We start from the raw sequence: 23,969 nt of genomic DNA, 5'->3' as shown, positions 1-23,969 counted from the left end.
ATGGAGATTTTTCAGACAATAATCTGTATAGATTATACAGATAGCCGAGTATGCAGGAGTCCACTGGTCGTTCGAGGGATATGTTCCTGAGTGATGGAGAGGCAGTGTGTGTCTACATCACAAAAATCTCATCAGACCATCTGGTTGTATTCAACAAAGCCAGAAAGTAAAGGAGAGGAGGCGCACATAGAGGATGACTGCTGTTTTGTTTGCTAATATTTTGTAGCAGGCCACAATTGGTAGATGAGTTTGACTTGCTTCCAGATCTAGGTCAGCTAACATTGCTGCCTTTTCGTGTATTTCTAGCTAGTCAAATAGCTAGCATGCTAATGTAAAGTTATTTTAAAGTGATGCCAGGTTAGCTCCTCTCTAGTATTAGCATTGTGCCATAGTGTGGCATATTGTATAATATCATCAGTATAGTGGTTACTAACAGTGGCAGTGAGGGGTACCTTTGGAGTTTGTATTTATAGCTAATGCTTGCTTTTTGTCAAGATTGAAGTGTAATCACTACTTTAAAATTAAAAATGCAAACATTCTTGCTTTTCCTTGATGACCAAATTACATTTGGAATCATGAGAAATCTCTTAAGTTTATTAGACTCTACGTAAGTCGATGAACAATCCCCTGATTTTAATTTTTTTTATGATGAAGGTAATGAGTAGTGATGTGATTAAACTAAGGTAATTTAAGGGGTTAGATAATGTGAGTTAATCTGTAGTGAATACCTCTTTGTTACTTGCAGAGCATCACTGGTGAGTTAAGTAGTCATTCAGGAGGGAAATACAGTTTATTGAAAGATGATAGGGAAAAGTTATACATGCCCGATTGCTTAAGTTTCCCATTGAGTCCCCCGTCCTGAAAGTCTTAGCTCTGTTGCCTAATTTTCTTCTCATTTGCTTCTTTCTTACTCGGTACTTAGATATTTAATGGTAGTTGTTGTACATAAACCTTGGAAAGCTGGCAGACTCGAGCGTCACATTTCGGCTACTTTTCAGACTGAAACACTGGAACGCAGTGGTGGCAAGAATGTGGCAAACTTTGCGTTGCAAAAAATGTTCTTGGATGTCTTCTGGTGGCCTTGCATATTAGTGCCTGATTCTTGTAGATATAGCTTAAAACCTGATTACAATGTATTATTTGGCATAGCCTGCGTTAGTATTCTGTAATCTGCATTTATTTTTATTTTGCATTTTCTTTTATTGTGGATTCTTTTTTTTCTGTCTGTTATTGCAGTCTATCTAGTTTTTATACAACGAGCATTCATGTCCAGGTTTATTTATCACTCATTTATCCCTAATATGTATCTGCGACTATGTGGTTTTAAAGAATTGGGAGGGAAGTTGGTCGGTAGGTTTTTCGCTCATAGCATCCAGATGTGGAATGTGGTTTGGGTCTCACAGCCTGTCTGCTTCTTCTGCTGAGGAAGCAGGAATCCAGGGCATATTACCAGTATTACCCACAGTATTCCTGAAGGGCTTGTTGGCCTAATTAATTCAGAAAGGTGTAATGGGAAGTGTTCAGTGTTGGTAACTCAAATGAACAACACTGCTTGCATCCTTTTTTATGCACTTGGATATGATATGGAGGTGATGGTCTGCTATCATTGTTGAAGACCACTGACTGCTGTATTTTTTTCACTATATCCTTTGTTTTGGCTGTAATTGTTCATTATTTTATGAATTTTCTGCTGAATCATTTCATCATTTTGGATAAAAAGTTGACCCTTTTCTTACCTCCCCCCCCCCCCCAACAGAAAATCCCTGCCAGCACTAGAGCCGAACATTGATGACGATTCCTAACAGAGTATTGTTAAAAAGAAAACCTTGTGTTTTTTGGGGGTTTTTTGGATTACGCTGTAATATAGCAGTTTGTAGTGTGTTGGAAATTTTGGTAAAGGTTTTTGTTTCAAAAATACTCTCATCTACTGAAGTCCTTGTGCGTTAGCATGAGCACAGCCCTCTAGAGCTGCTAGAAAAGCTGTTAGCTTCATTTCTAAATGTGACAGACTGTTCGAGAAGTGACAAAGTTTCTTCACTTGCTTGTGTTTTCTAAAGTTGTAGTGCAAGATGCACTCTGCACTCGTGTCCCTGGAGTGTACTCCCTGAAACTGAAACCCGTCTGATGCTTCTGCTAGATAAACGCAAAAAAAAGAGAAGAAGAGAGCGATACGACCTTAAATGCCAACATATTTGTTAAATCATGTGCTGCTAAGTTCCACAGCTCACACGCCCTTGGCAATGGTTTCATTTCACTCTTGTGTCTGGCCCCGATACCACAGAGGCTCACAGAGGCCGACTACACACTGGATGAAACGAGTTGATAGCCTACTTGTGTTGTAATTTCAGCTCTCGTCTGCTCCGAAGGGTGGTTTCTAGGGATTGACATATAGCCTGTAAGTTGAAGTCTGCAATAAGACAGCAGCTTCAGAGTGGGAACATCTTCCTGTCTGCTCTGTGGTAGATCAGGGAGATTGAGGAGATGGTGGTGTGTTGCTGGGATGGGGTGGAGTGTTGTGATTTCCTGTTTTCCCAAGATGGGGAAGCAGATGTGTAGTTATGCTCTGCAGCTCTGGAATGGCATTTTTCCCTCTCTTATGACAATTAAAAGCCTGTTTAGACTTCCACAAGTTCCCAAAAACAAGAAGAACATTTTCCATCTTTATTGTGTTTTCACTTAGTGCTTATAACGAAAACCGTGTTTGCACGATGGCCTTAGTGAACTATACAGTTTCTGTGTGGGATGATGCTTTTGGGAAACTGGCTCCTCTTCGGTAGCAGGCTGTGCTCTGCCTGAGTATGTGGGCTACAAAATGTAGGTTGCTGCTTTTGTCTCTCTTGCAGTTTCTGTATTTGGGCCTCTTGTGTGTTTTACTTGTTGTTCACATTTATTATTGTCAAGCTTAGTCATGCATCAGGCAAGAACAGGTGCACGTACAACGGAACTGTACGTGGCCTTTTAAGTATTTTGCAACTTCTTTATTTTTATATGACCAGTTAGAAATGTTATTTTGAGAAGACAAAGGCACAAAATGTTACCGTGTGCAGGTTTAGAGAAAGATGTACATATTTTTAATGAATTACAATCCCTGTAATGTTAGTGATGGTGGCTGTAGTACTAAGTATCCCTGAGGAAACCTTGCATAGCTTCCCTGGCCCTGTGTTTGGAATGTGAACCCCACCTCGGCTGACGTGCCAGGAGGAGGACCGATACTATTGTTGACACGTCGATGTGAAATTCGAAACCACACCTAACAGGCGTTTGAGACATATTATTAGTGACAGGAGAATGAGCCCACACAAAAAAATCTGTTTTGGCTCCAAACATTAAAAAGAAAATAGACAAGTTCAGAGCTGAGGAATTGACTTTGTTGACATGTTGCTCAATAATCCCTTAAAAGGATTTGTCTTAATGAAACGCGCCAATATAAATACCTTATCTGGATTAGACTAAATCAGCCTCAAACTCATCATTCAGCAAACGTAGAAACATAAGACCCAGGCTTATAGGCTGTATGTATTTGCTTCATTGGAGTGCTGCTCCCGCCTACGCCTTTTTCATGTGTGTGAATGATATCTGGTTCGTTAATGAAAACAACGTGCTCAAGTGGCAGATTTCCATTGTTGCCTCATTTCTGTGAGGTATAGTTCTCTTGTTCTTGGGCCGTAAAAAGCATTCCTCTCTCCTTATACGCCGAGCTCCACCTGCTCATTAGTCGCGCCTCTTGGAGTTTGACTTTTAGAGTTGTTTTACTAATTGTTTTCAGTGACATTCTTCTTGGGTGTTACCATGTTTTCAGGGCTGAACTTGAGGTCAGAGGCAGGACGATGATGATTACATAACAGGCTGTGCAGTGAATTATATGACTTGTGTTATTTCTTCTCTGCAGCCTACTATTACGCCAGTGTTGTTGCCAGAAACGACTTTCCTGTCTCTGTTCCTCTGTAATCAAACAGAAGATTGGTTGAAGAGTAGGGATGGGTATTGATAAGATTTTCACGATTCCGATTCCATTTTCGATTCTGTTTAACAATTAGATTCTTTATCGATTCTCTTATCTTCTCTTTGAACAAGATAGAAATTTAGGAGTAACATGGCCTTACAAACCCAACAGTGAGATCTTAAGAGATCCACAGCCTACGGCTCTTCAATGGGGTGTCACAGGATCCCCAGGAAAAGAAATTGTAAATGTAAAATAATAAAATAAATATTCTTCTGTAGCAATAACAAAGTATAACAGAAATTCTTCTGTAGCAATTACACAAGAATATCCAGTAATGTCCCTGCCTACAATTAAACACATTCACTTACTGAAAATCGGGGCATCTGCTGTGGCAAATGGGTGCAAGGCTTTGACCACAAACTTAGTCACTGCTCGCTGACATTCGTCTATCCTGGCCTGAAAGGAGACGCTACCGGTAGACTGCAGCGAGAACTGCCAGCATCTGAGCCAGACTCTGTCTGTCTCTCTCATCATGGTCACCTAAATGCACAGCAATGGCAGGTTTTGTAATAAGGCAGATCGCGCTAACATAATATGCACTGTTAGTTGATTATTTACCTGCCGCATTAACGGGAGAGAACGTACAAACGTTACCGCTGCTGCTGGGTTGAGATTCACGAGTCCGGAGCGGAATTAAAATCACGACATTCATTTAAGGTCATCGTGTGTTTTGTGAGCAAATGCTTTTGCATATTCGTAGTGTTTCCTCCCTTAAATGAAATCTCTACTTTGCAAGTATTGCAAGTTGCCCTGTTGTCATCGGTTCTCATAAAGTATAACCAAACTTTTGAGCGTTTGAGCCGCTTATGCGCCGTGTTTCCTGCCAGGTAAATGATGCTCTGCAACGTGGTGACGTCATTCGGGGCGACTGGAATCGATAAGGGAATCGTTTGCAAAAATGGCAAACGACTCCAAGGAATTGAAACAGTGGGAACCGGTTCTCAACAAGAACCGGTTTTTGATACCCATCCCTATTGAAGAGAAGAGAGTTTGGTATTCTGATTAGATTTAGATGATTTCATGTTGGGTTCATGAGTCTGTCAGTCCTACTCCATAGTCTTTTTTTTCTCCATTATATTGTGTCTTCAATATAATGTTACATTTTGACCAGGTGCTGTAGTCAAAATGTAGGCATTTAAAACACTTATTTATGCTTTAATTACTAGCTCTAAATCTTAAATATCTTTTTTTAATGTCAGTTTTTCAACATTTTGGTCTAAAACTAAATCCTCTCCAGTCTTGCTTCTTGGACTGATGGAGCTTGGTAAGCTGGCAAATGCTAATTTGTCTCATAAGTATGTGTTTATCTCATAGGTTAAGCATTTTTTGCCTATTGGCGTTAAGCGAAGATAACAACCCTGACTGTTGAATGTGTTATTAATGTCTTGTAGTGCTGTGCACGTTGTTCTCTAAATAGAAACAAGCCCCCCACAAAGTTTTCATTCTTGGCCTCTGCAGCTTTTTTATTAGCAGCATACATGTGCAGCATATATTTACACTCTTGGGTCATCTAAGATTTCAGCAGCAAGTAATCTAAACCAATCTGCAATCAGAATCAGAATACTTCATTAATCCCTAGGAAAATGACAACAAGGTGATTCAAAGTGCTTTACAGAGACATTAAAGAACAAAAACAAATAAAAAGCATGATTTAAAATTGATTAAAAAAAACAGTAGATAAAATCAGTAGTTAAAATGTATGTTTTGAAATTTAAGCTTAACAGTGTGGATTTGGTGTTTTGTTCAAATGCAGGTAGAAGAGTCTTCAACCTGGATTTAAATAAACTGAGTGCTTCAGCTGATCTGAGGCTTTCTGGGAGTTTGTTCCAGATATAAGGAGCATAAAAGCTGAATGCAGCTTCTCCATGTCTGGTTCTGACTCTGGGAACTGATAAAAAACCGGATCCAGATGACCTGAGGGATCTGGAAGGTTCATACTGGGTCAGGAGGTCACTGACAAGAATAATCCATGCTATTTTAACATTATAGCTTATACTTTAGAATGTAATTCAATTGATACTTAAACTGTACATTTATATCTACAGGGAGTGCAGAATTATTAGGCAAGTTGTATTTTTGAGGAATAATTTTATTATTGAACAACAACCATGTTCTCAATGAACCCAAAAAGCTCATTAATATCAACGCTGAATGTTTTTGGAAGTAGTTTTTAGTTTGTTTTTAGTTTTAGCTATTTTAGGGGGATATCTGTGTGTGCAGGTGACTATTACTGTGCATAATTATTAGGCAACTTAACAAAAAACAAATATATACCCATTTCAATTATTTATTTTTACCAGTGAAACCAATATAACATCTCCACATTCACAAATATACATTTCTGACATTCAAAAACAAAACAAAAACAAATCAGCGACCAATATAGCCACCTTTCTTTGCAAGGACACTCAAAAGCCTGCCATCCATGGATTCTGTCAGTGTTTTGATCTGTTCACCATCAACATTGCGTGCAGCAGCAACCACAGCCTCCCAGACACTGTTCAGAGAGGTGTACTGTTTTCCCTCCTTGTAAATCTCACATTTGATGATGGACCACAGGTTCTCAATGGGGTTCAGATCAGGTGAACAAGGTGGCCATGTCATAGTTTTTCTTCTTTTATACCCTTTCTTGCCAGCCACGCTGTGGAGTACTTGGACGCGTGTGATGGAGCATCGTCCTGCATGAAAACCATGTTTTTCTTGAAGGATGCAGACTTCTTCCTGTACCACTGCTTGAAGAAGGTGTCTTCCAGAAACTGGCAGTAGGACTGGGAGTTGAGCTTGACTCCATCCTCAACCCGAAAAGGCCCCACAAGCTCATCTTTGATGATACCAGCCCAAACCAGTACTCCACCTCCACCTTGCTGGCGTCTGAGTCGGACTGGAGCTCTCTGCCCTTTACCAATCCAGCCACGGGCCCATCCATCTGGCCCATCAAGACTCACTCTCATTTCATCAGTCCATAAAACCTTAGAAAAATCAGTCTTGAGATATTTCTTGGCCCAGTCTTGATGTTTCAGCTTGTGTGTCTTGTTCAGTGGTGGTCGTCTTTCAGCCTTTCTTACCTTGGCCATGTCTCTGAGTATTGCACACCTTGTGCTTTTGGGCACTCCAGTGATGTTGCAGCTCTGAAATATGGCCAAACTGGTGGCAAGTGGCATCGTGGCAGCTGCACGCTTGACTTTTCTCAGTTCATGGGCAGTTATTTTGCGCCTTGGTTTTTCCACACGCTTCTTGCGACCCTGTTGACTATTTTGAATGAAACGCTTGATTGTTCAATGAAGCTTTGCAATTTTGAGACTGCTGCATCCCTCTGCAAGATATCTCACTATTTTTGACTTTTCTGAGCCTGTCAAGTCCTTCTTTTGACCCATTTTGCCAAAGGAAAGGACGTTGCCTAATAATTATGCACACCTGATATAGGGTGTTGATGTCATTAGACCACACCCCTTCTCATTACAGAGTTGCACATCACCTAATATGCTTAATTGGTAGTAGGCTTTCGAGCCTATACAGCTTGGAGTAAGACAACATGCATGAAGAGGATGATGTGGACAAAATACTCATTTGCCTAATAATTCTGCACTCCCTGCACATGATGTTAGCATGACAACATGCTAAACCTGTGCCACAATGTTGCAACAATGCAGCAACACCCGTGTTAATTTTCAACTTCAGTGTTTCTGCAGAGTCACAGTGGAGGTTTAGAGAAAAAAGGAAGGGATCCCGTGGGGGAGAAATAAAAAGCTTTCTGGTTTCTAAGAAGGCGAATGTGTGAGGTTCCTTTCTCATACACGAGTGGGGTAGTCCCTGTTTTCTTTCATGTTGGAGCTTTCATGTTTTGCCTTTGATTCTTAAACCTCTGTTCTTGTAACTTTCCTCAGTTGCACGTTTGAGTTTCCAGTGCACGACATTTAGATTTTCTTGTTTACTCAACAGAACATTTGTAGTTGATCATGAAGCAATTTCGACAACCTTATTAACATCCTGTTTTGTCATTTGTGCAATAAGAAGTTTCACAACCATTTAATGCAATCAGAAAATTACATGTAAGCACACTTGATTTAGTTAATGACCGTTATTTAACGTCTCAGATAAACTGTATTGAAGAATTCATTGCAGGAAATATTTCGTTTAAAAAGGCTCAAATTTATATACTATATCACAACACCAGCTTAAGTTGTCTGAATATTTCAAAAGATATAAAAATAGTTGTTTACTTGACAAAGAAAGTATTTTTGTCTCTCCAAATGTACCTTGAATATAGTGTGGATACCCTGCTTTATATCTATGGATGTCTGTACTCTTTCTCAGAACAATGGTGAATGTTCACTTTGGTTACGTATTTGCCCCTCAGCTTCGTAATGCACATATGAATAAAGAGACGATGCGGTGGAGGTGTGAGGTTTATAATAATGTGTCCACCCAGTAGCACAGGAAGTGAAAAATCTATAAGCAGATACCCGTTTGAGGCCTGTTTGTTTGTCTTCCTGACAGAGCTGACAACTTCCCGTTGGCAGCATATTTATGCTAACTGGGGAATTTTTCTCACTCATTTAATTTTTTTTAAACCAGTCACTACAGATCAGATGAGACTTTCCTATGAGTCACAGTGCAGTGAACTTGGTGGCACCGTTCCACACACTTTTCAGGCCTTCATATTCATGTGGGGCGCTGAGTGTTACATCAGAAGTGAGCATTGTTTTACTTCATTGTTCTTGCTTACCGGCCCTGACAACAAAAACAAGGGGCCTCCCGCAGGGTATTGTGGTATGTCAGGACGCACAGCTGTTTGGTATTAGTAGGTTGCAGACACTCGCACACCCTGTTACCCTGTGCGAGGACAGATTAGCCCCATTCATGATCACAATACAGTCATTCACACTGCTTCATGGCTGCACGCAGCGGCGAACTAATTGTTAATGTGATTCGTCACAAAAGCACTTTGAGTTGTTGTTACTATAGTAAGAAGAGTAATCAACACCAGAACATTTCAGCTCTGTGTTTGGATTTTTATTGACAGCGGAAAAAGATGCACCTGTGCATTTTTCAATATGATGCATAATATATTTTCTCAGGAGGTTGTTCTGGATTTGGTCAGCTGTCAGATCCGTGACGAGCACCTGGAACCACAGGTGCACAAAATAGTTCCTCGCACTCTGCAGCTCTTTTCCGGGCACGCACAGAAGCCCAGTTTAAGTATCAAATAACATGAAGCTATAAAAAATAAGCCTTTGCTGATAGTCAGAACACACATACTTTAAGATGATATGAACTAGTGAAAAGCAGCACATTTGAATATGCTATAATACAGCTTCTTTTCACTTCTTTTCACACGCCTTTTCACTGGAGAGTGATAGTGTTTGTGTGTTAATCATGCAAATGGATTCTTTTCTGTTGCAGGTGGTACAGGCTCAACTCGAAGACAGGGAAGAAGGAGAAGGAACGGGGAGACATTCAAGTCACCATCCAGTTCACCCGCGACAACCTGACAGCTAGCATGTACGACCTTGTCATCAAAGATAAAAGCGCCTCCACCTTCGGCAAGCTGAAGGAGCGCATGAAAGGCAAGAGGAGATCCAGCGACGAGGACTCCTCTTCGGCCGTCCTGCCGAGTGGGTATGGCTCTTTGTACCGCATGCGCCAAAGACTTCCTAGCGACGGAGGCGGAGAGGAGGATTATGAGGACGACGAAGGGGGCGAGGTCCGGAGGAGCAAGATGAGAACTTTCTTTTTGAGGGGAAAGTTGCGAAAATCGTCCGACACTCGGTCCAGCACGTCCCTGGGCTCGGAGAGCAGCGAGTCATCGTCACGGGGTGGGAGCCTCAGTCCCACGGCCGGTATCAGCGTGGTGGTGTCCGATCTCTCTAACTCGCCCAGTAACAGCAGCAACCTGACAGCAGATAACAGCCCAGGTGAGCTTGTTGTCACTTTAGTATCAAAGTGAAATATTCTTCTTGTATGATAATGTCTAGAACATGGATTTGTTAGCTGTTGTGTTTCAACCAAAGGAACAGAAATATTTGTTAGCAAGAGTTTTCGAGGTTATTCTGTAAATGTCACAGACTTTAAGTTAAAGTTATACATGTGGAAGTTCTATTTCTTGATAGTTGTGCTCCCTGAAATCTCATCTACACTGAGAGCAGGGTTTAAAAAGCTGCACTACGAAGCACAGTTTCTAGAAAAGATTCTGCAATCGTGGGTAAATTTTCATTGACACCTTTGTCTGCCAGAAACACTGATCAGCTCTGTTTTGAAAGACATTGTCAGGAAAATGTCAAGAAGGCTTTACCAGCTGAAGTTTAATCGAGTAAAGTCATATGTTTTCCTCTGTTCTCAATTTTCTTCCATTCCCTCCTCCTCGCCACGATTTGCAGAGCACACAGCAAACACGTCGCCCAAGTCTTCGTCTCTCAAATGCGAGTTTGGTGATGAGGCCGGTGAGATCACCATTGCAGTGCCTCAGCCCACTGTTTGCATCAACGGAAGCCATTCTTACAACGTGCAGCCCCAGGCCCCAGGCTCAGGAAAACCTGCAGGTTCTTTAGGCCTGGGACTGTTGCAGAAGTCTATGCCTCTCTCCGTGTCTCTACAGAACCTCAGTCAGCAGGCCTCCATAGATCTCCCTAAAGGTGGTGTGGGAGATGGGCGCCGCTGGTCCTTTGACAAGCCCGGCGAGGAGGAAAAAGCAGCCATAGCTGCGGCTCTGGAGAAAAGCGGCCCGATGCTGGGTGAAAACGAGGAGCGCCTGGGACAGGCTGCTCCGACAGAAGCCACGTCATGGTCCTTTGCTTCCACAGTGGAGGCGGGGGACCTCCAGGGGAAAAAGCAGAGGAGGAACTTTTTCTCTCATGCGGGGAAGGGACAGAGTCAGCCCAAGGATGAGTGCGAGCGGGCCCATGCTGCAACTGACGAGAAACAAAGGGGATGGTTTGGATCAAAGGACTCGCAGAGCAAACCCAGGTGAGATACACACTGATCACAGAGAAGACGTCCGACCAGTTTAAACCTTTGGTGCAAATATTATTTGAATGAAGGTCAAAAGCAACCAAAAACAAAGTGCCTGCTGAGAGTTTGTACCTGCACATTTAGACTTCCAGTATCATTACTCACAAAGTGAGGTGCGTAATTGCATGTGACCCGTATACGTTTTATCTTACTTTAGCAATCATAAGGGCATCAAAGAATGTTTTTGATGTGTAAGATGATATTTTGGCAGCAGAGCAGAATGCAAATGCGTGTTCGAGTAACAGAAAGTGTTATAGCGGTGTTACCCTAGTATTACTAGATAAAATCTTTAAATGTGCATTTTATTTCAAGATCAATGATCTTGAAATGAATTTCTAAATGAATCTCTGCACAAAATTTTCTCTAGCCTCTCTAGTGCAGGTTGCCAGATACAGCCAGTGAGTACAGGCCACTGCCACCAGACATGGCAACCAAGCTACGACAGAGGCTAGCAGTGACAGGTTTTGACAAACAGTTTTGAGTAGCAGTGAAACAGACTTCCTTCCTGGCTCTAAATTAGCACTCAATTTCCTGTGGAGCACCTCATTTGGCGTGACATTGCACGATATCTGTTGTCTACCACTATTTGCTTAAACCGATGACGCTCACAGTGCAGCAAAAGCGTAACTTAAACCCATTCTCAGGAGGGTTAAATGACGGCGTAGATGTTTACTTCCTGTGCACCAGCATCACAGCTAGAAATTGCTTCCAGCTTTGCACATATCCCTCCTGGTTTCAGTCTCTGGTTACAGCAGGTATCTGCAGTGCAGATGGAGGAGGAGAGCTGCTCTTGTGAAATTAGCTCTGTCAACTTTCAACCTTGTGCACGCTGTAATATGCTTCAGTAATAATGTTCATTTCATTGGAAAGATGATGATGTGAGCTGGGAAAAAGAAATCATTCTTCTATTACAGGTTGTGTGTGTGTGTTTATGGGCAGGGAGAAAGTGGGGGAAGAAAACCTCGTCTTATTTTATATCCACTTCTAACACAAGTGCATACAGTGGGGCAAAAAAGTATTTAGTCAGCCACCGATTGTGCAAGTTCCCCCACCTAAAATGATGACAGAGGTCAGTAATTTGCACCAGAGGTACACTTCAACTGTGAGAGACAGAATGTGAAAAAAAAAATCCATGAATCCACATGGTAGGATTTGTAAAGAATTTATTCGTAAATCAGGGTGGAAAATAAGTATTTGGTCAATAACAAAAATACAACTCAATACTTTGTAACATAACCTTTGTTGGCAATAACAGAGGTCAAACGTTTACTATAGGTCTTTACCAGGTTTGCACACACAGTAGCTGGTATTTTGGCCCATTCCTCCATGCAGATCTTCTCGAGAGCAGTGATGTTTTGGGGCTGTCGCCGAGCAACACGGACTTTCAACTCCCGCCACAGATTTTCTATGGGGTTGAGGTCTGGAGACTGGCTAGGCCACTCCAGGACTTTCAAATGCTTCTTACGGAGCCACTCCTTTGTTGCCCGGGCGGTGTGTTTTGGATCATTGTCATGTTGGAAGACCCAGCCTCGTTTCATCTTCAAAGTTCTCACTGATGGAAGGAGGTTTTGGCTCAAAATCTCACGATACATGGCCCCATTCATTCTGTCCTTAACACGGATCAGTCGTCCTGTCCCCTTGGCAGAAAAACAGCCCCATAGCATGATGTTTCCACCCCCATGCTTCACAGTAGGTATGGTGTTCTTGGGATGCAACTCAGTATTCTTCTTCCTCCAAACACGACGAGTTGAGTTTATACCAAAAAGTTCTACTTTGGTTTCATCTGACCACATGACATTCTCCCAATCCTCTGCTGTATCATCCATGTGCTCTCTGGCAAACTTCAGACGGGCCTGGACATGCACTGGCTTCAGCAGCGGAACACGTCTGGCACTGCGGGATTTGATTCCCTGCCGTTGTAGTGTGTTACTGATGGTGACCTTTGTTACTTTGGTCCCAGCTCTCTGCAGGTCATTCACCAGGTCCCCCCGTGTGGTTCTGGGATCTTTGCTCACCGTTCTCATGATCATTTTGACCCCACGGGATGAGATCTTGCGTGGAGCCCCAGATCGAGGGAGATTATCAGTGGTCTTGTATGTCTTCCATTTTCTGATGATTGCTCCCACAGTTGATTTTTTTCACACCAAGCTGCTTGCCTATTGTAGATTCACTCTTCCCAGTCTGGTGCGGGTCTACAATACTTTTCCTGGTGTCCTTCGAAAGCTCTTTGGTCTTGGCCATGGCGGAGTTTGGAGTCTGACTGTTTGAGGCTGTGGACAGGTGTCTTTTATACAGATGATGAGTTCAAACAGGTGCCATTCATACAGGTAACGAGTGGGGGACAGAAAAGCTTCTTACAGAAGACGTTACAGGTCTGTGAGAGCCAGAGATTTTCCTTGTTTGAGGTGACCAAATACTTATTTTCCACCCTAATTTACGAATAAATTCTTTACAAATCCTACCATGTGGATTCATGGATTTTTTTTTTTTTCACATTCTGTCTCTCACAGTTGAAGTGTACCTCTGGTGCAAATTACTGACCTCTGTCATCATTTTAAGTGGGGGAACTTGCACAATCGGTGGCTGACTAAATACTTTTTTGCCCCACTGTATTTAAGTGGGTAATTTATTTTGGGGGTGTCACAGGCCTTACTGCACTTTCTGCACTGCTGTCGGTGGTAAATAGTAGTAAATACATTATTAATCTTTCATTCAGGTCTCCCAAAACTCATGATTTAAATTTTTTAAATCAATTTACTTAACCAAGGTGGGGGGGGAAAAAAATAAGTCGATGTCGTAATATTTTCATACACAGAGTGTAAACAAAATATTGGCCAGATAAGCACCTGCTCGTAGAAGTAAGGGGTCAGCTATTCTGGACCATAGTACACACAGGGCCTTTCTGCTGCCTCTGTAACTATACATTTTCTCAGCCTACGCACCCACATGCTTTTAGATACTGGAGTTGAGAAAGGTGCCAAGTTGGTGCAGTTAGCGCTAAGCAATGACTACGCCTAGCTGCGTCAACGTTTCTCGCAAATTATTACATGAAGGGCCAATGAAAACAGAGAAGAGACGGCCATTAATGTTTTAGATGCAAAGTGTTTTGGATGGAAGACGTGAAGACACGTGCATGCATATGACTGATGTCAACAATTAAAAAGTAATATCTGTTTTTTAATTCAGCTTTTTCAATTAAAGTCTTCAATGAAGTGTACCTGGAACTGAAGGTCTTACTTACCGTATTTTTCGGACCATAAGGCACACCGGATTATAAGGCGCATTAAACGCCTTATAATGTTTGCTATGTAACTTTGCACTGTCCACTGCTGTAACAAAACAAATTTCCCACGTGTGGGACTAAAGGTTATCTTATCTTACATTAATGACTAACCTCGTATTGTGGATAGATTATCTCAGTCGTTCTCCTGACTGAAGTTTGGTCCGTTTACACCATCTTTCCATGCGATTGCATTTGTCAAAAACACACTAACTTTTATCGAGTGGAAAAAGGTTAGCATTCATCCTCCAGTGTTTATGTTATGCTAAAATAGCTGTGTCGCTAGCGATCACGTAGCACAGCATTATATACCAGCTAGCCCAACTTCAGTAACCCTACAAACGTCACTGCTGTTTAGTTTTCTATCTTTATTTATGTTGCAAGTGATAGCAGAGCAGAGCAGAGTGATAGTTTACATTTTTTTCCAGAAATCTCTCAGTCAGAAAATGGTATATCATGTTTAGGTAAGCAAAAGGAGTGAGCTAACTTCCTGCTAACATTCTGCTAACTTCTAACCCTGTTAAATTTAATAAATCCTGTTTTCATGGATGCCAGGATGTTAAACTTAATTGTTACACCTGGTAAAGCAGCAACGCTGATCATTTTATTAAAGATGAAAGAATTTAGGCAGTTTTTAACTCTCGGTGTGCCTCAGTGTTTGTTTGACTATAGAACCTGAAGTAAACGGATCTTTGGACCCAGATTACTCCGCGAGGCTCCCTGACTATGGTAGCCATAATGCTCCGACAATCCATCAAGCGGTGCGGCTTGGTAGCTTACCATACATAAGGCGCACCGGATTATAAGGCACACTGCCGATTTTTAAGAAAATTAAAGGATTTTAAGTGCACCTTATAGTGCGGAAAATACGGTAACAAACATGCTTTTTTAAAGGTTTTTATAGATTTTTATAGTAGATGATTACAGCAGTTGGACATTCCCAATATGATTCTCTCAATTTCTTAATGCTATCATGCACTGTTAGAGGTTGTGATTACCAACCTCTTTGCAACTCTACTTCTAGAATACTATTTTTAAAGTGAGTCATGGTTTTTTTTTTTTTTTCATGTTTTTGTTTTTTGGCATTATGTTTGCTTTGCTGCAGCTTTTTGATGTGTGTTGCTGGCTTCAAATTGTGTGTGCAAACTCTTCCACTTCAGTTTATACACTAATTAGTAGTGGTTTTAAAGAATAAAGGGGACTGCAGCTTCGACTGATTTGATTCATGTGAGCACTCTGTACAAGTATGTTCTTTAAATTGTGATTTGAGACAGAAAAGCCCTCTTCAGCGTGCGGTTATTCTGTGTGAATGATCCAAACTAATCAAGAGGACTGTGTGCCTTCCTTTCACAGCCTGGTGGTCTCACCTAAATTAGAACCCAGCACTGATCCCCACTTACCACCTCTTCCACCTAGTCACCACCCTCTGGGTCCCCTTGTAGAGCATACCTCCATGGTTCCAAACCTGCACCATACTAACCCTTTCTGCCACTCACCGACCTCACCACCCCCTATATCACAATCCAACCCTTTCTTTTCTCTAATCCAGCACAACCCTTTCTATGAAGACATGATAACCACTCAGCAACTTAAACCTACACCGCCTCCTCTGCCCTATCTTTCCAGTTCCCGGCCCCCTATAGCTCAACTCTTTCCACAGCCGAGTAGCTCTAACTCTGTCCTCACCCACGGCAACTCAGCTGCCGAGGAATCCATCACTGATGCTGATGCAAGCAGCACAGAGGTCACGAAAGCTGGGATGAGAGGACTTCCTCTAACTCTCGTGGAAGGAAAGAAACCGTTACTCAAGAAGTCATCCAACCCTTTTATGTCTGTTAGCAGTGTGGAACCGGATTCAGAGTGGGACGAATCCTTTGAAGCATTTGCAGCTGGCAGGCTGCAGTCTCCTGAGGATCTCTCCACAGGCTGCAAAACGCAGCAAAAACCACCCAGCGACCATCTGCTGGAACACTGCAATAATAAAGCCGATCGAAACACAAATGTGACTGATGCACTGCATTATCATCAGCTAGCCAGCCAAGTGACCAACACTAACATGCATTACCATAACACTTTCCCACAATTCCTTGAAACAATCCCAGAACACAGAAGTTTTGAGCACAATGATGTAACTTTAAATACTTCCACTAACTCTCTGAAACTGAACACTTGCTCTGAAACTAATCAGGACACCAGCGCTACCAGTGAAATACCCGACACGAACATGAGTCGAGCTCCTTGCCGCACCCCGTCTGTACAACTCAGCAGCAGCTCTCCAGATCCTAGTTCTTCAGGTCTCGGCAGTTCAGCAGAAGAGGATTTTCTGTCATGTGTTTCCTCTTATTCTGATAAAGTCTCTGCATCCTCATTTGAAGACACTGAAAGCAACATCTTTGGGTCAACGGATGTAAAAAATAAAAGGGGCTCAGAATCTGAAGATGACACTATTTACAGGTCAAATGATCTATCTTTAGTTGATGTTGTTCAGCAAACTGTTATTGAGCCTAAGGATAGCGGAAAGGTAGACTTGAGTGGTTCAGCAGGGTCTTTGGCACCACAGCCCACAGTACTTGGGCATCCACATCCATCAATCACAGAGGAGATAGGAACTGATGGTGCAGATGCTGAAACACGTAACAATTCTAATATTGTATACCCTGACTTGTTGCCTGAACTCTCTAAACCACAACTAAAGTCCATCATCTTTTCACAGTCGGACAATGTAGGGCAAGAAAGAAACATAAATGATTTAAAGGTCTCTATAGAGGATTTTTCTAAAGATTTAAATGATGGCTCTAAAGACAATAATATAAAAGTGAGGAATCCTGCAACTCCAGATCAAGAAAGATCCTCCACACTACCATCATTACACATCACAACCTCCTCCCCTGATGTCAAGCAGGCTTCATTGGTTGAACCCTTTGAGAGGGCTCATTTAGCAGGCCAGGATGTTAGCCCCAATTCTCATGTGCCATTTAGCAGCCTTGGTGATTTACTCAACATCAGTCAGATTGCAAACAGTCCTAGCCAAGACTTTGATGACACTCAGTTGCACAGACGGATATCTGATCAGAGCTCCAGCAGCTTTCTCCAAAGTCTGAATGTCAGTATTGACTCACAGGATTACCAAACCTGCGTGTCTCACTCTTCCTCCAAAAGTTCCAGCGTCTCTGAGCCAAATGAGACGATGCAGCTGAAGGATGTTAAAACAACTGCAGATGCTGCGTTGGGCTTAATGGATTCTACAAATGCATCCAAGTTATCTAATGGGGAAATCGGGGAAACTGACAAATCTGAAGCATCTCCCCAAGCTGCTCAGGACAAGACGACGACTCTTGAGCCAACCTTCCCAATAGGAGACTTGCAATCATTCCCTGCAGCACAGCCGGACTCTTTTATGAGCTGTAATCTGAAGAGTGCTGGTGAGGTCTCGGATGCTACGTCCTCGATATGCACTCCTACACAGAATGTTACACTACACCGCTCCCAGTCTGAGGGCACACTGGCAACTCCCTTCGACGAGCTCCTCCTACCCTCTTTTGGTAGTGATCCTGGCGGGGTACAGGGTTCCACCTCGTCTCAGCCAGGCCCCGACCTTCCCTCTCTGATTTCCTTTGCTCCTTCTCTTGCTCCTGAAAGTATTTGCTCCCCTGTAGCGCTTCCTGCCTTCTCTCCCTTTGCCAACGCTTCAGCGAGGTTACCGCCCAGCTCAACGCAAGCCACAGCACCAATGCCACTGCAACAGGAGGCAGAGCAGCAGCAGCAGCAGGCAGCCAGTCAGCAGAACAGGTGAGGTTGCACATGCTCAGTGCTTGGTGACGAGGTGAAGAGGAAGGACTACTTGCAGAAATTTCTATCCTGTCATCTCTTTGGTCTCCTTCTGGCGCTCTGCTTCCGCCTGCTTTTCTTCTGCGCCAACTGCACATCCTGTCTCATCCCTGTGGTGTGATCTTCCCTTTTTGCTTCACTTTGTTAAAACACACACACAACAACATTGGTGTTAACAAAACTCTTCTGTAGGTGTCTTTCATGTGTCCTGGCTGTGGTAACGGGAGGGGAAAAAAAGCCTCAGGCCAATTAGCAGTTATTATTTTGCCCCATTTCCTACCACACACCTCCAACTCCCTTTCGAATACACACACTCACACGCACAACGCACACAAACACTCACATACCTCCCCTTTCCCCACAGGGCCAGCTAGAGTTCTCACACAGCCATCCTCATTTGCCAAAATCTCAAGCAAAAAACAGGCTTTTTTTTGCAAGACACAAAAGGTGTTGTTTTGTCACTGGTAGCATTTCCTTTCCACCTCCGGGTAATAACATATTTAATACAATTCTACATGATTGATTGCACCAGTGCATGCAATTAAGTCTCTCGGTTTTTAAGGTCTTTTCAATTTTCACCATTACTTCTTTTAATAAGACATCTTACACCTGTCTAACCTCCTCTGGTCTTAATCACTTAAAGCAAGGAGTCCTTAAGCACCTGATGTCACCCTGGAGGTCCACAGGCCAATCTGTTGCGTTTAAATAACAGCTTAACCTGCAATACCTGGAATAAAGAAAGATTTGTTGCTGATTGAGAGCATGAAAGTTCAGCAAGTCGACTCAGATTTCCTATGAATGCAGGTCAACTGTAGAGTTTCAGAAGATCCTTTAAGCTGACTCAAATAGAGGGCTAGTTTTTGGCTGTTTGTTGCCCTGCATGCAAATCAGTGTAACAAAGCAGCAAGACGGTTTTCTTGTCTCTGTTCGTTACAGTAGTAAAATGCACTATTGTCAGCCTATAGCTCCTCACAGCCACCATGTGGCTGATGTGAGTCCTTTTTTTTAAGCTACGGACTGATTGGGTTTCTTGCATTAGTTTATTAAGAAGATGTTTGGGGCTGAAGTGCTAGAATCCAGTATTACACTTATATTGTAGAATCCTGGGTTATTATTAATGTAGCTGCGATCATCATTTCACATGCAGAAATAGTCCTGATGTATATTGTTGAAGCATAGTTGGCTTTTTTTTAAGTTAAATATATCCAAGAGTTGTGGAACTCCAGTATGGCAACCGGGTTTTTCACCTAACCTCAACTGAAAAAAAACTTCATATAAAATATAAGAGTCAGAGTGCGGTGTTGTATCAAGTGTGGTGGCGTGACTGTGTGTATGTCTTGTCACATCCAGCCCCCACCCAGTGAAGCCCCTGCCCACTGCCATGCAGGCTGAGGAGAAGCGGTCAGTGCTGGCCACAGGCCTGGAGAAGCTAAAGTCCACCATCCACCACGGAAGGAGCAGCCAGCTGACGGAGCAGGAGGGCGAAAGGAAGAAGGTACAGTGTTTGAAAAAAATCGAAAAAAATTGAAATAAGCTACTAACATAAAATAAAATGGCTTACGTTATAAGAATTGTACTTTGTAGTAACAGAAGATTTTATAAGAGTTCTGAGCTCTCCCAGCGAGACAAACGCATTCAGCTTTAGTGTCCTCTGAAAGTTATTCCATGAACACAGTGCAAAATAAGAGAACCAGGTCCTACTACCTTAAAAACACATAACAGCAAAAAACTCAGTGCCCTAATGAGGAGATATTTAAAGTAGTGAAGATCATAGTAGCTTTTTGTAATGTTAAGTAAATAAAGAGATAAAAAGGGGGGTGCTTATTCAGTACGGATTTGTTAATATAGTTATACCAGTGACGTTGTCTAGACCACAAAATACATGGGAATGTGTACTGGACAATGAATTTGATATGAAATACAAATAACTGTGATACACGAAGTCTAGAACAAATAATAGAATCATAATGAAAACCTTTAAAAACATATTATGTCCGAGTGTTTTCCTGAGTGCTAAATTTAAAAAAGGCCCTATTCTGATAATAGAAAAACCAGTGTGTACACAATATGATGTTAAAGAAAAGTCTATCATCCAGCAAGACACATGTGTATTTGTAGGATTACCCTTTTTACACTAAGTCTTCTCCTAGCGTATGAATACCGAGATTATTTGAGATCTGGGATATTTCATTAGTCTGTCCATCTGTTTTGTTTTGTTTTTTTTCCACTAATCCAGTTTAAGGTTGGGAGACGGGGGTAGGGGTGGAGTGTCTATGAAAAGGGCTAACAGACAGAAAAAAGGCTTTCATGCTCCCATTCACATTTACAGGCAGCTTAGAATAACCAGGATGTCTTTGGAGTGTGGGAGGAAGCCCTAGCACTCAGAGAAAAACCTCAAGGAGAACCTGAACACGGAAGCGCCCCAACCAATAAGTGGATTCAAACGCAGGACCTTCTTGCTGTGAGGCAGTATAGTCCTAGCCACTGTCGAGATCTGGGAGTGAACAGCATAGGTTTTGTTTCCTTAGTATTAAGAAGCAACTTCAAACCAGGCAATGATGGCTGCAGCAGTTCAAAAGCAGTCTGGATCTCCTAAATGGCCTGACTTAGAGAAGAGCTAACTGAGTAGGGTATTATATCATCTGTATAAAGGTGCAGTTCAGGAACAGGCATGTCCTTCGCAATATTCTTTATAAAAATAGGGGGGGAAAAAGCAGGGCCTGTAGTTGAACCTTGAGAAACTTGTTTTGAAATCTCCAGGAAGCTTGACTTCCTTTCTACAAGGTAGCTATGTAACGCCTGAATCTCATTCTGTAATGAGTGCAATGAAAAGACACAAGGCTGTACCTGTTAAATTAATATTTCTTTCTTGTCCTTTTTTTTCCCTTTTTGTCTTAAGTCACTGACAGAAGGAGCGGGGTCATACTACCACCTGACCCACAGCGAACTGGTCAACCTGCTGGTGCAACGCGAGGCGGAGCTGGAGAGGCAGAAGGCGGAGTATGAACGTCAGAAACTTTTGCTGGCCAAGCGGGAGACGGAGCTGAAGAAACTGAAGCCGCAGGTCAAAGATTTGGAGGACTACATTGACACACTGCTGGTGCGCATCATGGAGCAGAAGCCCACCCTCCTGCAAGTGCGCTCCAAATTCAAGTGACGAATTCAGGCGGGGGGTAGAGGGTTTGCAGTTCACGTTGCATCTGTTCACTCTAACCTCCACAACAGCTCTTTAGTCTTTTCACTGCTATGCTGTCTTTTTTGATACAAATATTTAGGCACTGAGAGATGTCGAGGCGACGTTTTCCAGCTGGCATGCTTTACTGTACTGAAACCCGTCCTCGGTGAAGGGTTTGGTCTGAGTGGTTTTATGAATGTAGCGCGTCCTCAGGTTGTTTTCAGGTTCACAAAGCCAGATGGTGGGTTTAAAAAACCCAGATGCTTCAATTTTGGGATCTTGATTGTAAAACAATTAATTTTCCTTCTCACCTCACCTGTCACTTCTATCACCTTATCACAAAAGAGAGAAAATTGTAGGGTTTCAGTCCACATGACGTTTATCCGACTATATCCTCACTCGAGATGAAACCACACCAACACTTCCTCGTGAGTGTTGCAGCTTTGTAGCTTGAGCAGAGCAACCTGAAGAGACATACTGGTGGTTTTGCATATTTAGTCCATCAGTTGTTGGCCTTTTTTCAGCATGCAGTCAAGTAGTAGATTGATTCCCCTCTTTCAAGGCAGACATTGTTTCAGCTATTTTTGGCATGAAAATCAAAGCCTCTCAAGACACGATCGATCAGGGTGAGCATTTTGTTGTCTTGTTACATGTCATAGTAGCTCAGAAAATGTCGCCATTTTATGGAGTGCAATGAGATGTTGCTAGCTCAATTGCCAGTTCAAAAGCCAAAAATGACATAAAGAGACTAAAAATCCTGACATTTGAAGGAAAACCACATTGAGTATTTGCAGCAGTATCTCCTGTTGTGTGTTGAGCAGTTCACTGGGCAATCCCCTAACCTAGTTTCTCCTGCATTGTCTGGAGTTCATGTGTAAAACTTGTGAAAGTTTATGTTGGATTTGGCTTTTTTGGGCCCTGTGTATAGAGTCAGAATGAAGCGCCAACAGCAGCCGCTGCAGTACGCAATGGAAACACCGCTAACAAATAACAAAGGCACCATAACATTTCCTCCAACAGAGGGAAAGTTTCAAGTCTCTGCAAGTTGAGACCTGATTGAAATGATCTCAAAAGTCTGGCTATCTGGAAGGAAGGAAGAAATCTTCAAATAGAAATCATGCAAAGTGAACTAAAAAGGCAAATTCATGATAAAAATGTGCAAAACCACTGATATGTTTCTTTTGGTATGGCTTTCTGCAACGTTTGAGTCGTGCCACTATTTCCAGAGTGTGTGTCTGTGCGTGTTTGGTTTTGGATTAAGACTCTACTAATGTTCCCTGATAAGTACCGAGTGCTCTGACTCGTGTTTGAAACTACAAACCAAATGAGCAGATTTCAGCCTTTGTCACGTGGACATTACTGGGAACTGATTGTAGCCTTTGAATGTTCAAAAGTGTTCTTAGCCAGCAAGTGAATGGTGTTTTCTTCTTTTTCTTTCACCCATTTATTTGCTTGTTCCGTCCTCTTTTTTTTTTTCCTCTTTTCTTCTTTCTGTTCTTTGGGCATGTTATGCTCAGCCACATAAGCTAACTGATTCTAGCATGGGTCACGGTGTTATCAGGTGAAGACAGTATCACTCAGTATCCAGTCAGTATCAGGATCAGCCATCCCAGCTATTTGATCTCATGCTTCTGCCTTCCCACGTGTGCGTTCTCGACACCACGTTAAGAAGAAGATGCCTGCGACATGCTGGTACTTGACTTCCCTCCCTCAGTGTCTTGGGTGTCACATATGCTTCTGCTCAAGCACACATATCGCTACAGCTTTCAGGTGTTACAAAGGGATATATACCGCGTTCTACAGCATATATGCCGTATTGAAATGCCAAATGCTGCCTTATTTTTGTTTTTTGGTGTTCATTGAGAATCGAGCACTTCGTTTGAACTTGTCGGGGCCCGAGGCAGGTTTTGAGAAAGAAAAGCCATCTGTTCACTGATATTTTTCTGTTCTCTCAGTTTTTTCTAATGCTTTGTTTTGATATTGTTTAGGTCACTGCTGCACAAAAGTACAATGTATGCATAACAATAGAAAATGAGTAGAAACAGTGATTTCCTGTGAAATGCCAAAAATAAAGTGTGTACATATTTATTTAAAAAGAAGCCTTGAAACTTAATCTATGGAGCAGAGTGATACACCATAAAGTATTCTGATAGGATGCCACTTTTAACAGCATTTGTGGATGTTCTTGCACTACTTAACTGTCAGAATAAAACTGTACCTGTCTGTCTGGTATCGGTATAGTTAGATCTTCTTTACACCGTACTGCACTTTCTAATCGCTCCGTGATTTAAGCACTCGGCCTACTTTTAACGTCACGACAGATAACTAGCCAGTGAGCTCAAAGCATACACGAGCATACACAAGCATCCGGACCTATCCCGTCGTCTCAGTCCTGCTGTGCGATTGCGAAATCGAGTTGCATAGATGACTGTAGAGACTGCACATTACGTGTGACTCGGCACATCCTCTTTCACGTCTTCCATTTTACAGAGGTTTTGTTTTGTTTTTTGGTTTTTTTTGCATTTCAGTTTAGACTGATTGTATTTTTCTCCTCAACTGTGTAGCTGGTGGAATGTGCTTGAGGTAGTATGTAAGATTGGAAAGTTTACAATCCGTGATGCAATTCTGTTTCACAAATTTTGTATATTTAATAAAGAATATTTTGTGTTTCTTGC

General features: G+C 42.3%; 1 protein-coding gene across 5 annotated transcripts in view; it reads left to right on the top strand.

Annotated features, from left to right (window-relative positions):
* The window catches only part of rab11fip5a (RAB11 family interacting protein 5a (class I)), a 29,197-nt gene extending 5,228 nt beyond the window's left edge, over nt 1-23,969 (top strand). The window contains exons 2-6 of one of the 5 annotated variants that reach the window (XM_085390897.1): nt 9,407-9,918; nt 10,381-10,966; nt 16,134-18,080; nt 19,470-19,614; nt 21,019-23,969. In XM_085390897.1, the coding sequence (XP_085247023.1) occupies nt 9,407-9,918; nt 10,381-10,966; nt 16,134-18,080; nt 19,470-19,614; nt 21,019-21,276 (3,448 nt within the window). In that variant the 3' untranslated portion in view covers nt 21,277-23,969. Of the gene's footprint in view, nt 1-9,406; nt 9,919-10,380; nt 10,967-15,644; nt 18,081-19,469; nt 19,615-21,018 lie in introns of all 5 variants that reach the window. The other 4 variants (XM_085390896.1, XM_085390895.1, XM_085390894.1 and 1 more) reach the window with 4 other exon arrangements.

This window comes from Rhamphochromis longiceps, linkage group LG19 (assembly GCF_057381845.1).
Source record: "Rhamphochromis longiceps isolate RC_006_pf linkage group LG19, R_longiceps_female_GT1.1, whole genome shotgun sequence".
Classification (NCBI taxonomy): Eukaryota; Metazoa; Chordata; class Actinopteri; order Cichliformes; family Cichlidae; genus Rhamphochromis; species Rhamphochromis longiceps.
The sequence above is the reverse complement of the archived record's forward strand: the minus strand, read 5'-3'. Positions and strand labels throughout refer to the sequence as shown.